This window comes from Coenobita brevimanus, chromosome 57, assembly GCF_032717465.1.
Source record: "Coenobita brevimanus isolate Jiangsu-jjx chromosome 57, ASM3271746v2, whole genome shotgun sequence".
Lineage (NCBI taxonomy): Eukaryota > Metazoa > Arthropoda > Malacostraca > Decapoda > Coenobitidae > Coenobita > Coenobita brevimanus.
In genome coordinates this window covers 32,523,084-32,538,901 of record NC_137010.1, presented here as the reverse complement: position 1 = coordinate 32,538,901, position 15,818 = coordinate 32,523,084, and the positions used below count along the sequence as shown (strand labels likewise).

Here is a 15,818-nt window from a genome sequence, read left to right as displayed (position 1 = left end):
ATGATTTTGCTTAGCTTAGAAAGTTTAGAACTGGGAGGAGTTAAATAACACATAGCCTTTGCTTTCAAAACTCCTCCACTACTAGAGGTTCTTTTCAAGTTTAGTAAAATCATCTGGTAGTAGCATGATTAAAATATGATATCCAGTTGAGGGGGTTAATGATTTAATGAACTGCAGTATTTTGACCTTGAATTTTCGATAACAGTATTTTCAAACTTTTTTTTTTTTTTTTCCGTGAACACTTCTGGACATTATCTGCTGGACATTTTCTCTTGAACATTATTTTCTGGACACTACCTCATGGACATTACCTTCTGGACATTGTCTGCTGGACATTTTCTCTTGAACATTATTTTCTGGACACTACCTCATGGACATTACCTTCTGGACATTACCCTCTGGACATTGCCTCTTGGATATTACTTCCTGATTAATATCTCCTGGATGTTATCTCCTAGATATTACTTCTTGGACATTACTCCCTGAGCATTGTCTCTTGAACATTACCTCCTGACATTACGTCTTGGACATTACCTCCTGGACATGACATTTTGGACATTCCATCTTGGACATTACCTCTTGGATATGAGCCTCGTTGTATCCTCCATCAGATGCAACCCCAATTCCTCTGGTTGCCGCACTTAAACCGTAGTCTTGCATTCACTCCTGAAGGTTCTTTTTCTCTGGTCATTATAAATCTTCCTACTTGTGGTCCTATCCAGTTCCAGTTTGGACATCTTTGAATAATTCCCAGTGCTCCAGTGACTATACCTTCTTTAACTTGCCCTAAAATTCTGAACTCTCCATCTTGAATATTGGGTTGTAGCAAGAGATTAACACCACAATATGATAATAGTCAGGAAGAAGTGCTATGTCATGGTACTGTGCCTCTGAGTTACATGTATAAGCTGCAAAAGCATGAAAATCTAAGCCAGGTTAAGGTAAAAGCACTAACTGTAATGTAGTTATTATTCCATAGTCATAATTCACAGTACTGTAGTGTACTTTATTGTGAGTCATACCACTGTCTTCCTTTTGATACACTTCTCACTCATCTGCCTTACCCTTGACTGTCATATCTTTATATCCCCAGCCAAGAAATAGAATACGGCACACCATATCCTTATTATACAAGGTCTGCTCGAAAAGTATCCGACCTTTAGCTGGTGAAAAAAACCAAACTTGCTCACTGAGTTCAGACTTTAATCCCCTTCAAAGTATGCTCCCTAGGACCCAGCCCAGCAACCCTTCCACTGCTGGAAACATTTTGTAAAGTCAGTTCTGGGGATTGCCCACAAGATCTTTGTTGTATTTGCCTTTATCTCATTTGTGTCCTCAAATTTCAAACCTTTCAATGGCATCTTCACTATAGGAAATAGCCAAAAGTCGCAAGGAGCCATTTCAGGAGAGTAGGGAGCCTGTGGGACCTGTGTGATCCTGTGTCTGGCCAAAAAATCATGGATGATAAGTGATGAGTGAGCTGGTGCATTGTCATCGTAGAGCTGCCAGGTGTCTGCCTCCCATAATTACACTGACCATTTACACCCCCAACCCCCCCCACACACACACAGCAAGGCAATACCTCCACTGCACGTCCAGTACGTGTAGGTATACAAAGACTCGGTTAAAGTTCCATTGCTATGTATAAAGCTGATTTACCAATTTCACCCAACAGTCCTGGTTGTAAGGAAAAGTTGTGATTTTTGGAATACATACCCAACATATAACAAGCACTTGATTTTACTCATCATTTAAGTTACTGATATTTCACTTTTTTTTTTTTTTTCTTCTTCTTTTTTCACCTAAATCGCCACTCGCCACTTTTGCCTACCCATGTGATGAATGATGATTTTCTACCGTCCCCTCACCCCTCACCTGCATACAAAAAATTATTACTGAGAAGCAGTTTGGGGGTATATAGCAACCTATCCTCTTCTCACTTCTTGATGTGAGTGAGTGACTGGCTGACTAAGAGTGAGGTGGAGGAGATGAAAAAATGAGGAAAATCAAATATGTGATGGAGAAGACAGCATGTAAGGAAGAGTATGTATCATGGAAAGAGGGATCATAAATTTTACTGAGTAGAGACAAAACACCTGGAGGTCCTTATGTAGGTCACCTCGTACAGGATACAGCATTAGGCAACAGACAGACACATAACTACAGTGCAATTGTAAGATAGTGGGGTGGGTCAGGGAATGTAACTTGAGGGTCCAGTGCAGTTTTATATACCCTAAAAAGGATGTAAAAGTTCCTGCATTGAGTACCATGCTTACCCAGGGTCTAGTGAAACAGAGCAAACTGATATGACAGTAGAGGTGAGGAACATGAATGAAAAGTGAAAAATTAGAGAGATATTGAATATAATTTTGGAAGGAAGACATAATGTTACGGCAGTGTGTTTCAAGTGTTTCCAGATTAGCTCACAACATACCGTGACTCAACTGTACTGTGTACAAATATTTGTAGAAGAATCGACATACAATAATCTAAAACAGTTAGCTGTATATACAGTATATTACTGAAGAAGAAATACAGTACAGTATCTGTAATTAATACGTTAACTGACGAGTATTAGTTATTTTAATTGAAAAATTTACTTACATCATTATCATCATCATCATCAGCAGCAGCAGCAGCATAATGCAACTTCTCATAAATGGAGTGGAGAAATCTAAAGTGAGTCTGTTTGGTATCTTTAACTCCTTGGATATTAAGTACCTGCTATATAATACATTATATTTTAATTTCAGCTTATAACGAACTATCTTACTATGCTCAACAAAAACCCAGGGCACATAATATATTAAATGTTGTAATGATTAACATTTTGATCAAGAATACAGAACTTAGCTTTTTTTTTTTTTTTTTTTTTTCAGTTAATGACTGTCGATTACATTTAACTCGCTGCATGGTTAAGGCCATGACTTAAAGGAACAGAAGCTCTAGGTGCAGTCCCCCTCCCACCACCCTCCTCTGGCATAGGGCTGTGGCATGGCAAGAAAATGACATTACTGTATTATTATTATTATCAGTCATAATCCAGGCCTCTTTTTCTCCCACATAAGGATGGGGTATTGTCATAATAATAATAATGATTATTATTATTATTATTATTATTATTACTATTATTATTATTTTTATTGTAATAATAGTACTTCATATTTTATTTTTGACCTGACAGATCCCTAACCTCTTTCTGCTCAGTTCATGGTCATGTGTAGTTAAACCAGAGGGTCGATCAGCCTAGTGATCATGGAGACTTATTCGTATCTCGTAACTGGTTCATCGAATTTCATGCAACTACAGCTTAGCAGGTAACTTTTACCATCAGGTAAAAGAAAATCGAATATAGTAGTAATAGTAGTAGCAGTAGTGGTGGTGGTGGTGGTGGTGATGGTGGTAGTAGTAGTAGTAATAGTAGTAGCAGTAATACGGGCGGTGGTGGTAGTAGTAGTAGTAGTAGTACGGGTAGTGGCAGTAGTAGTAATAGTATTAGTAGTAGTAGTAGTAGTAGCAGCAGCAGTAGTAGTAGTACGGGTGGTGGCAGTAGCAGTAGCAGTACGGGTGGTTGTAGAAGTAGAAGTAATAGTAGTGGTAGCATCATCAGCAGTAGTAGTAGTAATAGTATCACTGCAGGAACTAAACTTGGAACTACCCTCTAACGATGATTTTTAGATTTTTCATGTTTGTTGCTAAGGGCTGCTCGTGATGCATCTTTCTGACCTTCGTTAAGTCGGCCACGGAAATGCAGGCCCGTAGCCAGACTTTTCAAAGGGAGGGAGGATGGTTTCTGTTTAATCTGGGCTTGCAAAGCAGCCGGCAGGTCAAAGGTCTCCTGCATGCATGCGATGGGGGTCTAGGTACATGCACAAACGACATTGAGAAGCAGCACATAACTTTTGAACAACGGAATGACTATTTTTGCATTGATATTAAAGAAAAATCAGACCGTGAGAAAGTGAACCTTAAGGCAGGTAGGGGCGGTAGTCCGCCTCTCTTGTCCCCCCCACCCCCACCCCCTTGGATACTGGCCTGAAACGATTACTCAAAACTTATACAGTTTTAATTGCTCATTTACCTTCACTTGACTCAAAATTATAAGATGCTTGTGTGATATATTAGCGAAGATTATAGAGACTTGGAATGTGGGTTGTTTGGGGTTATGTGAAATGTGCTCTCTCTCTCTCTCTCTCTCTCTCTCTCTCTCTCTCTCTCTCCTTTTCATTCATTCATTTTTTTCTCTTTCTCTCCCCCTTATCTCTTCTTCCCTCCCTTCCCGTCTCTTCTCCCTCCTCCCTTCCTTCCCCCCCCCCTCTTTCTCCTTCCCTCTCACTTATTCGCACGTACCATCAAATTAAACTCCCCTCTCCCCCATCTCCCTTCTCCTCTTCTCCCATCCGACCCTACCTCCTCCTCCTTCCTCCCTCTCGTCTCTCCCCTCCCACCCTCCTTATCGCTCCTCCCTCCATCCTCTTCCCTTCCGCCTTCCTCTTTTCTTACTCTTTCTTTCTTTCCCCTTCCCTTCTTTCTTCCTCATCCTCCTCCTTCACTCTCTCCTTCTCCACCCCCTCTCATTTATCCCTCCTTCTCACCCATTTTCTTTCTCTTTCCTCCTCCTCCTCCTCCTCCTCCTCCTCCTCCTCCTCCTCCTACTACTTAATTTCGTCGCCCTTTCCCTCTGCCCTCTCTCATTTTTTCCCCTTCGTTCTCTCTCATTGTCTCTTTTTTCCTCCTCCTCCTCCTCCGTTCTTCAAACGGGCCACCCAACTTTCTCAGCAAACCACTTTTTGTACTGGTAGGGATGTGTGTGTGTGTGTGTGTGTGTGTGTGTGTGTGTGTGTGTGTGTGTGTGTGTGTGTGTGTGTGTGTAACAGAGATAGGAGTTTGTTTACTCAACTGGTTAAATATCAACAGTGATATTGCTGTTCCGTGTGTGTGTGTGTGTGTGTGTGTGTGTGTGTGTGTGTGTGTGTGCTTGATGGAAGATTAGGAGGGGGAAAAGTTGTAGGTTTATGCATATCGACATCGCGAGGGCTATTCTGGCTGACAATCTATACTTCATAATTGTATAAAGCAGTGCCTTGAATACGACCCCTCATTGTAGTCCATATCAAACCCTTATGATGAGTCAGCAGGGAAGAGTGGTAGTTGTAGTTGTAGTGGTGGTGGTGGTAATAGTAGCGGTGACACAATCGGCATCAAACTACTATACTTTGTGCGCACCGCAGGGGGGAGGGGGGTCCGGGGGTGCGTAGCCACCGGGCCACCGGCAGAGCATTTTTGTAATGTGAAGGTAAATGTATGTACAAGCACAAATGTATTGTCTTGAGAAAAGACTTATCTTTTAATCCTTGTTTCCCATTGTGTGGGAAAATTGCATCAATATTGGGTAATTAAAAAGAAAAAAGAACATACCAAAGTACAGGTTTCTAGGGTGTACTTCAAGAGATTAAGATGACAAACTGGTAGCCTAGCCCTATAACCACCAGAAGACAATACAATACTGTACTATTCAAGGAAGACTACTAAAAATGAGCATACACTCATGATGGTGATACTACATAATTTAGCATTTGTACATTGTTTAATAATTTAAGTCACTGACATTGCATGATTGCATACTCAGAATTTCCCAAATACATGGGATCTAGCATAAACCCCTCTAATGAACTGTTTTGCTATCTCCTCGCATGACAATTCCCTGAGGATGTCTCAATGAACGCGACGGACAGCAACATGGTTGAGACGTTGTGGACTCATGGTAGACCTTATCTAAGTCTTGAGCCGAAGTACAGTACTGAAAGAACGTTCAGCCTCACATGAGCTTGCCGGAGATAGTAGTACTTTCACAAGATGTTCAACTGCAGGGAACATACGTGTGACTGCAGGGTCCATTTCACTGACGTGTTTCCTGTGTTCCTCCAATGTTGAGCCGTCGTAATGTCGTCTGTAAAGCTGGAGTTCCAGACTCGAAGAAGATTCATCAAGCTCAGGATACTTCCGAACAGCATCTGTGTTCACATCGCCAGTAAACATATTTTTCATATCACCTGAACTGTACTTTACTGTATAGAACGAATTTTTCCATTAAGGAAAAAAAAAATATAAAACGAAAAATGGCGTAAAGCTATTCATCCTGAAAAATTGCACCTGGAAAAGTGGGGGAACAAAAGATATTCTGTCCCCCAGGCTCCAAAAAGTGGAAGGGACACGTCCCCCTGTCCCCCACCATAACGAGGCCCCTGTACCCAAAGTTCATCTAAATGTGAACCCAGTAGAATGCAGGTTGAAGTTTCCCCCCTCCCCCTTCTGCAGTTCATTTATCCCCCTTTCAGTAGATAGGGAGAGAGTTGAGAGTGCATAACTAGGCAACGGAGTGTCCAGCTATGTCAGTGTCACCGCACGAAGGCGACCCACTCTAGCACTGAGCGAACAGGGACAAGGGGGAAACAAACTTCGTCCGAGATTTTCGGGCGTGAGAGAACAGAGGAGGGATGGAATGGACTGAAGAGATATGGAGAGTAGTGGGGAGGCATGGAGAGGGACGGAGAGGGATGGAGAGTAATGGGGAGTGATGGAAAGGAATGGGGAGGAGTGAAGAGGGGTGGGGAGGGATAGAGAGGAATAGGAAGCGGGGGATAACAACTGGAAGGTATGGAGAGAAATGAGGAGTAATTAATGGAGAAAGATGGGAGGTATGGAGCGATGGGGAGATATGGAGAGAGATAAGAAAGGATGGAGAGAAACGGGGAGGGATGGAAAGATGGGGAGGGAGGGATAAAGAACTGGGGAGAGATTGCGAGAAATAAAGAGGGCTGGGGACTGGGGTGGTATGTAGTCGAGTGATTTTTTTTTTTTTTTTTTTTTTTTTTTTTTTTTTTGGTACGCCGTGTCCCGAGAAGGACTAAGGCGTTGCCCCTGGGCAGAGGACTTTGGTTTTGGAATGTGTAGCACTTTATGACTGGATGCCCTTCTTGATGTCTGTCAATGTCCCTTGGGTGGACTCGAATTTCCAACCCTTCGATCAGAGCTCTGTAACCCACTGAGCCACGGCTGCTACAATCAGCTAGGTGACAGGAGAGCGCTACTCTCCCGGCAAGGCGGCTTACCCGTGCGTGGCGCGAACTCACTTTTCGGTCTCGAATCAGGCGCTCTACCATTGAGCCGCCATGTCCTCAATGCGCGCATTAATGTTAATACAACTAATCTTAGAACTAAATATATATTCATCAGTGCACTTAAAGCAGTCAGTATTAATTTCTCTGCGTTGACGTCACTTTTTTTTTTTTTTCTGGTTAACGTTAGACTATTTTAGTAAGCTTAGGAAAGGCCTCTCGTTGTAAATGGGTTAGAGAAGTTTACATCCATTCCCTGCACTTCATATAGTCACTTAAGGTGAATAAAATCGACTTGAAACAGCGAGAATAAAACAGAAATTCTCATTTTTATATCTAACCGCTCAAGTTCGAAAAAGGTGAATTAAAACGACTGAAGATCGTAGGGATAAAGAAATCGTAATCGTACTGAAGCTGATCAAAGCGTCGGGTAGCTACGCAACACCAGGGCCCCGTATTCTCGTTATTTTAGGCGACTCTCAAACACATCTACTACACAGAGAGATTTGCATATTCGTTATTTTCTTTTACTTGCGTCTGTTTAATGTCGCCGTAAATTACACAAATATCACACTAGAGAATATTAACGTAACATAAAGAATATTAAATTGATAAGGAAGAGGTGTAAGTGAGATTTCTAACAACCGTAGAGCGGTGTTTTCATGGGTTTAGGAGGCTCTCTGGCTAGCGCTCTTCCATGCCTACTAATTTGTATTCGATGCTTTAATATTAAGTGTTCTGTGACCCACCCTTAGCTGAATAATATTATCTGGCGTTAGCTGCAACAGGATGCAAGAGTTGTCCCAGTCATGAGAAGGTTGTTGGTACCAGTATCCATACTCTCGCCTTCCTAGACTCATTCTCAGCTGAAGAATATCATCTAGGGATATTTGGAATAAAATAATAGAGTTGTTCCAACCATGAGAGGGTTTTTGCCTTCTTGCATGATATCAGTATCCTTTAATATCGATATAGAGTCCATTAGTAATATACAAGACAGTAGTGAAATACAACATTCGCTGTTTTATTCGTCACACCAAATCAAGATAGTTTACCTAAATAATGTACAAGAGAATCCTGACGTGCTATGGTAATTTGGTAACGAAAAGGTGCTAGGGAGTCTCTTGTCTTGTGTAATATCCCTGTTTGTTATTTATTCAGAGCTACTTGGTGTGTCGATAAGAATATAATATCTATGGGAAATATCATACAAAAGAAGATTAACTATGGGCAGCATTTTATATGAGCTGCTGCTCCCACTGACAGTGAAAGGACTCTACGGTGCGTATGAAAGGTTAGTGCGATGCTGTTTAGTTGTGACACACGGGCTGTTTAGGAAGATTTTGGCGGAACTGAACACAGTCAAATTAGACAGGTAAGAAGGATGTGTTGATTCACTGTGATGGCGAGAGCGACTTGAGTATATTTTAGAGAATGCTTGGGCACTGAATGTTGGTTAAGTGATGCTCTCGGGTAGGCAGAAGTGGTTTGGGCATGTGGAAAGAATTTGTCAGCGTAACTGGGTGAAGAACATGAAGCGATATTCCTTGCTGGTAAACCATGTGACGGGTGAGATGAGGTACTGTGAAGGGACCTCAGATTTAGGGGATGTGACTGGAATGTTGCAAGAACAGTAAAGCTTGGTACGGAGCTATCAGGTAAAAAAAAAAAAAAAAAAAAAAAAAATGCTTTACCCATACAAACATGGAACACTAATCTACAAAATGTTTAGTGAAAGACAAAAGGAGAGTCCCGGTTTTGTCCGAAGATTAAGTGCAACATGTGAAACATTATGAGAGCTCTACCACAACTACATATTCGTGGTTGGCTAGCCTGACTTTCCTCAAGCTTCATATCTGCTGCTGTTGAGGTGAAAGTATAAACAAACCCACGAAATTCCGAAGCCTGAACATCCATTTGCGAGAACTGCTGCTTCCGAGAAACGAAACGTGAACCATATTCGGTCAGACCGTCAGGCGATAACTGCCTGGCCGTTTCATCCTACATCTTATCACAAAACGTCATGCAGACCTCGTATATACTTGGAATGCAGAGAGCGAAACAGCAGGCGTCTAACTGCTGGGAAGATGAGAGAGGACATGGTATACCTTTATTTAGGAAGAAGAATCTCGAGCAGATAGTGCAGACATTCCGTGTAAGCAGAACTGCAGAAAGGTGCATTAGGCGCTTTCGGGAGGATGCCTCAACAGACAGCGGTCATTATTCAGGCCGCCTTAGTGTCACCAAACCAGGAAATAATTACAACGATGAAAGGCAGCACCTGCAAGCAGTGCTTATTTCTTAAGAAACGAACTGAATTTAGAATGAAGCACACGAACAGCTGTGCATGGACTTGGGTCTTTTGTGTTAGGTGTTCGAACGCCTGTGGGATTCATTTTGCCACTCAAAACAATCGATTATCATTGTACACTAACTTTGTCTTCGCACGTAACAACGTTGTTTGATGACAGATAATGACCATCACAGCTTATAATTTCCAACTTAAGCTAAGGAGAAGCTTAATTAATGAAACTGAACCAAAATCCGGACGTTTTTAGCTAACTGAATTGCAGTGTTCTTAGCATGGTTTTAAAAAAGAACAAATGAGAAACTTCATATATATATATATATATATATATATATATATATATATATATATATATATATATATCAAGTAAAATAGCACTCGGAAAAACACAACTATAAATATTTATTTTGCCTAGTTATGAAGAATATGATCGCATCCAAGGCAAATAACTATTTGCTGAAGAAGGTGTGTGGCAAGACCCACCACTTCCTTTTGCGTTATAATTACTCTGTATACCATAGTCAATCAGGCACGTCACCTGGAGCAATTGGTAGCTCCTGTCAGTGCTACCAACCGTCTGCATGACGCGAAGCAGAACACACCAAGCCTTTCAGCATATGTTTTCACCAAATTTCAGGACACGACTTTTGTCGTTGTACTTACGCAAAAACAGTCGCCAAGGAAAAGTGTTCGGGATGCTCTTAAGCTCAGTTACGATGCGGCCCTACTGGTTCCTCAAGCTAATTTGTTAAGTCACCCGCCGGAATGGATGTTTCCTACACTTTACTTGCACTTCTGTAATGGTTTTGGTTCTCAGGTATACACTTTATGAACCGTGTGGTGGTACTTTCTTTGAAAATATATTTATTCCACCCCTGTGTACAGTCATTTTGCAGTTCATCATCTTCATAATCGTCATCATCATCATCTTGTCCCGGTTTATATTATGAAGTGGGATCTGCCTTACAGCATGACTCACTGAAGGCAGAAACGAGTCAGATATAGTCAGTCAGTGAAACAGACATAGAGATAGTTTGTTAGCGATTTAATCAGCCAAAAAGTGTATCAGCTCGGTCGTCAGCCATCTAGTTGTACAGTGTCGGTCAGCCTAGTCAAAAAGGCATGTACAGTAGTCACTTTGGTAGTCAGTCCGTCAGTTATAGTTGCGGCGCACGACACTGCGGTTGTCATTATTGTACCCTGGCAACCTATCATTCAAAATGTGCGTCCGATTGCGTATCATAATACAGTATACATGGATCATATTATTATGCATGAATATATTATACACGAATATTATTATACACGAACATATTATACAAGAATCACTTGCGTCTCTTAGGGCCCGTTCACACATTGCCGAATGAGATGCCGAATGCGTGCCGAACTGTATTCGGCTGGGATTCGGCCAGAATCGGGCCCAAACTGCCCGAATTTGGCCTTTCTGTCTGCTGTCTGATGTTGCCGACAGTATACCGACGAAATAGAATGCAAACCGAACGCAAATCGAACGCAAACAGAATGCGCACAGACGCCAACCCGAAACTCCTATTTTGAAAATTAACCGTCATTTTTTCGGTGCGACATCGGTACAGCATCGACGATGCATCGGCGATGCATCAACGATGCATCGCCGATGCTGTACCGAGGGCATCCCGAGTGCATACCGAACTTCCCACGCCCACCCAGGGGTGTATATATATGTGCGTACCAAAAAGCCTATCACACGCTCAGTTCCAACAGAGCAACAATGGACATCACAGCAGTCATCCCCAGCGAAGTCAACAAGCAACCCGTGGCCCTGTGGAGCAAAGCACAGACGAACTCCCTGCTCTACCTACCTGTACCTGGAAGACGAAGAAAAAGACCACATTCCACCCCAGAGGAGGCGCAAGATTCGCCAGAAGAGGTCCTGTTGGTCCCGTGACTGACTTCAACGACAGAAAGAATTTGGCCAATGGGAGAACCTTCTGCAGGAGCTGATACTGGAGGACAGGACATCATTTCGCAATTTCCTACGCATGGACGAGGACCTCTTCTATGAACTCCTTGAGAGAATTCGTCCTCGCATCGAGAAGCAACGCACCTTCTGGCGGGAGCCCTTGGAGGCAGGTTTGAGGCTCTCCATCACCCTCAGGTACCTGGCCACCGGGGACAACTACCGCAGCCTTTCCTTTGGATTCCGAGTACCTCGCAACTCTATCTCCTGCATCGTGTACGAGACGTGTGAGGCCATCATTGCGGAGTACATGGACAAGGTGATCATTTGCCCATCGACAGCCGAGGAATGGAAACAAGTTGCGAAGGGCTTCTCACGAAGGTAGCAGTTTCATCACACCGTTGGAGTGATAGACGGCAAGCACATTCGTATGCGTGCTCCTAGCAAAAGTGGATCCTACTACTACAACTACAAGGATTTCTTCTCCCTGGTCCTGCTTGCTGTGGTCGACAGTGATTACAAATTCATGTTTGTGGATGTGGGTGCCAATGGGGCAACTTGCGATGCCCAGGTATTTACCAACTCAACCCTACACAAAGTGCTCTCGAATAACCAAGTTCGACTGCCTCCCCGAGAACCTCTGATTGATGGCGAATGCCCGGTGCCCTACTTCATCGTTGGAGATGATGCCTTCGCCCTTCAAGAATGGTTGATGAAGCCCTTCCCCAACCGAGGTCACACCTACGAGGAGAGAATCTACAACTACCGCCTCTCCAGAGCAAGACGAGTGGTCGAGAACGCCTTCGGCATCCTCGAGAGCAGGTAAGTGAAATTTTGATGTCTACACGTGTCTATATATCAATCTTGGCCGCAATCTTGGAAGTGGGGGTTGGAGTCCTCTGGGAACAGGTCTTCAGATCCCGCCTCCATTCTGCTGTAGATGCTGTAGTGCGCCCGTTCTCCTAGCTCTGGAAAGTGTGACTGGGATGCTTTGGCCTTTTATATATGCCTCGGTGGGCGGTGTTCAAAATTCTGTATACATTCTTGGGACAATCGGTATAATTTTGGTATGTATTCTGTCCATATTCGCCGATTCATCGCCGACATCGTACCGATTTTTAACGGTCATTTTGTCGGCGATGCATCGGCGAATGCATACTGAATGCTTGGAATGCATACCGAAGGATTACCGAATGCGACCCGAGGGCGTCCCGAGGAAGTGAGTTCGGGCAGGTCACACCGAATATTTCATGTTTGATGAAATATTCGGTGACTTGCCCGAACCCATTTCGAACACCCCGAAACGTTCCCGAAGTGCGCCGAATAGCCCAGAATTGACTGCCGAACGTTTCCCGAAACCTATTCGGCATGCATTCGGCTTCTCTTTCGGCGATGTGTGAACGGGGTATTATACTGTACACGAAATCAGACTCACTTTTGAATGGTAGGTTGCAAGGGCACGATGACTACCTCAGAGTCGCGCGCCGCGACTATAGTAATCAGTTAGGTATTTAGTAATTTAAATAATCAGTGAGTTATCTAGTTAATCTAATAGTCACTAACTCAGTCACCTAATCATACAACCAGTCAGCCACCTAATCAGCTAAGTGAGGCACAAAAACCTCACCTTGCTTTCCGTGGTGTGTGTACCCAGAACCTTGACCTACTTTACCCCGGTCCGTGCAGCAATACAACCACGTCATCATGAGCCCCTCTTCCATCCTTATACAGGCAGGTAGCGCAGAATGGCGGAGTTTGTGTGTGTGTGTGTGTGTGTGTGTGTGTGTGTGTGTGTGTGTGTGTATCCAGTATGTGGCAAGGAAGCAGAGAATGGTGGAGCTAAAAAATAAGGGGGTAAAGGTTTGTGGTAATGTATGTTTGTGGGTGTGTGGATTTGTTGAGTATTTGGTGTGGGTGCAAAGAGCAGAGCTTGTGGTAATGTTTGTCTATGGGTGTGTGGATCTACTGTGTACTTAGTCCGGTAGCAGAGCATGACAGACAGGGCTTTTGTCTGTGTGTGTGCGTGTGTGTGTGTGTGTGAAGGTTTGTAGAGTAACATGATCGTCACGATATCTTGTGCGTCTTCATATAAAAAATAATATGGGCATTTTCCACTGAGATCTGTTGGTTTGTCATTCTGTTTTTCCACAACGAGGAAGTGAACAATTTAAGGAGCTTGCCGGAATATTTATGGCAAGAGTTTGGAGCATTAGGATCGTCACTGGCAGCCTGTGTTCGTCGTATGTATAAATTTTATAAAAGTTCTGTCAGCTTTTTCCACTTTCACTGCATTTAAGTCCTTCGATCCTTTGACGCATTTTTTACTTTATTCTTGCTACATCCACATGATTTTATTTAGCTTAGTGGAATTCTCATACTGAATTGGGTTAATGAAGGCTAAATCATAACCCCTACAGTTCAGCAAACCTCCACTTTACGGATGAATTTGTTTAACAGCAGCGAGAATAAAGTGCAAAATAAGTTTAGGGGATTAACTTGAGTTCTTCGGAGCGGCGGCGCGTGCCTACTCTCTTGTTTTCTTCTGCTTTCAGTTCTCTTTCTTGTACTTGGTGATGTTCATTTCAGCCATCAACACGCCTACACCAGTCGAGCTACAACGTCAGTCTTCATTGTGTGTATTAAACCTGTCCTCTCCTATCACCCACCGCCATTTCAGCCCATTCCGCCCACCCCTGTTCATATCTCACTCCTTTTCTACCCTTTGCCTGTCAAACTCTATAGGAGAAATATGGAACTCACAGCTTCCTACTGCCAATGCTGCCCCTCGTACTGTACATTGCCCATCTTAACAGGGTGTACTCTTCCCACCTTGCCCTACCACCCACCCCCATCACCATCTTAACCCACCGCAACCACCCTTTTCCGTCCACCCCACCCACTTTTTGCTCCCTCACCTCTAACTTGTTATCGCCCGCCTTTACCAAGACGGAGCGACAGTGTTTTTACCCGCCTCTATGTGTGTGTGTGTGTGTGTGTGTGTGTGTGTGTGTGTGTGTGTGTGTGTGTGTGTTCTTACCTTACCTAATTGTTCTTACGGTACCTAATTGTATCTTTACAGGAATGAGTCAAGCTCGTACTGTCCCGTGTCTTAAACCATATTTATCGTACATATCCTTAAATTTGTGAATTGTTTTGGCACACACTACTTCATTCGGTAGTGCATTCCATTGATCAATTGCTCTGTTTGGGAAACTGAATTTCCTTACGTCTTTATCACCTCTCTTCTTATGCAGTTTTTTGCAGTGTCCTCTTGCTGATGCTTCTCCATATGTTAAGTAATCATTTATGTCTATTTTCTCCTTTCCTGATATGCACTTATATAGCATTATCATGTCACCTCTTTTCCTTCTCTCCTGTAGTGTTGGTAGTTCCAGTTTATTTAGTCTTTCTTCGTTGCTTAGGTCCCTTAAGCTTGGTATCCATCTTGTAGCGGCCCTTTGAACTTTTTCAATCTTGTCTATATGCTTTTTGAGATGAGGACTCCAGACTACTGATGCATATTCCAGGGTTGGTCTAATGAATGATGTTATTATCCTTCTTAGCATGTCTTCATTTATGTATGTGAATGCTATTCTCATATTTGCAAGCAGTGTATACATGTTCCGTACCTTCTCGCTGATGTGGTCAGCCGGAGATAGTCTGTTATTGATAATCACACCTAGGTCTTTCTCTCTTTCTTTTTTTTTTTTTTTTTTTTTTTTATGCGAGGAAGAAGGAACCAAAGGCCATGAGCCCGCAGTAACAGTTCCCTCCAAGAGAAAAACAAAATACAATAGAGAGCCAAATTCAAGATCCGATCATTTTGAGATGCCTGAACACACTACGTTTGAAAGACTGGAGATCATAGGCAGCAGGAAATACAGACAGAGGGAGACAGTTCCAGAGCTGACCAGTTGCATAAATGAAAGACTGGGAGTAACGGTTAACTCTTGCATTAGAGAGTTGGACAGAAAAGGGATGAGAGTTTGCTGCCAGACGGGTGCTACGCGCCCGTCGTAGAGGTGGAGGAATGCAAGCAGACAGTTCAGAGGAGCAGTGACCATTAAAGTAGCGATAGAAAAGAGATAAAGATGCAACAGTGCGGCGAAGAGACAGAGGTTGAAGGGAGTCAGTAAGAGGAGGAGAGTTAATGAGACGAAAGCCTTTGACTCCACCCTATTGAGAAGAGCTGTATGTGGGGAGCCTCCCCACACATGAGAGTTGTACTCCACACAGGGGCGGATAAAACCCTGTATAGAGTCAACAATTGTGCAGGGGTAAAGAAAGAGCGGAGTCGGCTTAGCACACCCAATCTCTTGGAAGCAGATTTTACAAGAGATGTAATATGATCTTTCCAAGATAAGTCCTGAGTAAATGAAACCCCAAGCATGTTCAAGGATGATGCAGGATTAATCTGAATATTATTAAACATTAGTGGGTATACCTGTGGAAG

General features: G+C 43.1%; 1 protein-coding gene across 1 annotated transcript; it reads left to right on the top strand.

Annotated features, from left to right (window-relative positions):
- The first annotated feature begins 11,447 nt into the window (after positions 1-11,447).
- LOC145401954 (uncharacterized) lies at positions 11,448-11,750 on the top strand. The gene has a single exon (XM_080274060.1). The coding sequence runs from the start codon at positions 11,448-11,450 to the stop codon at positions 11,748-11,750; it is 303 nt and encodes a 100-aa protein (XP_080130186.1).
- Positions 11,751-15,818: the final 4,068 nt, after the last annotated feature.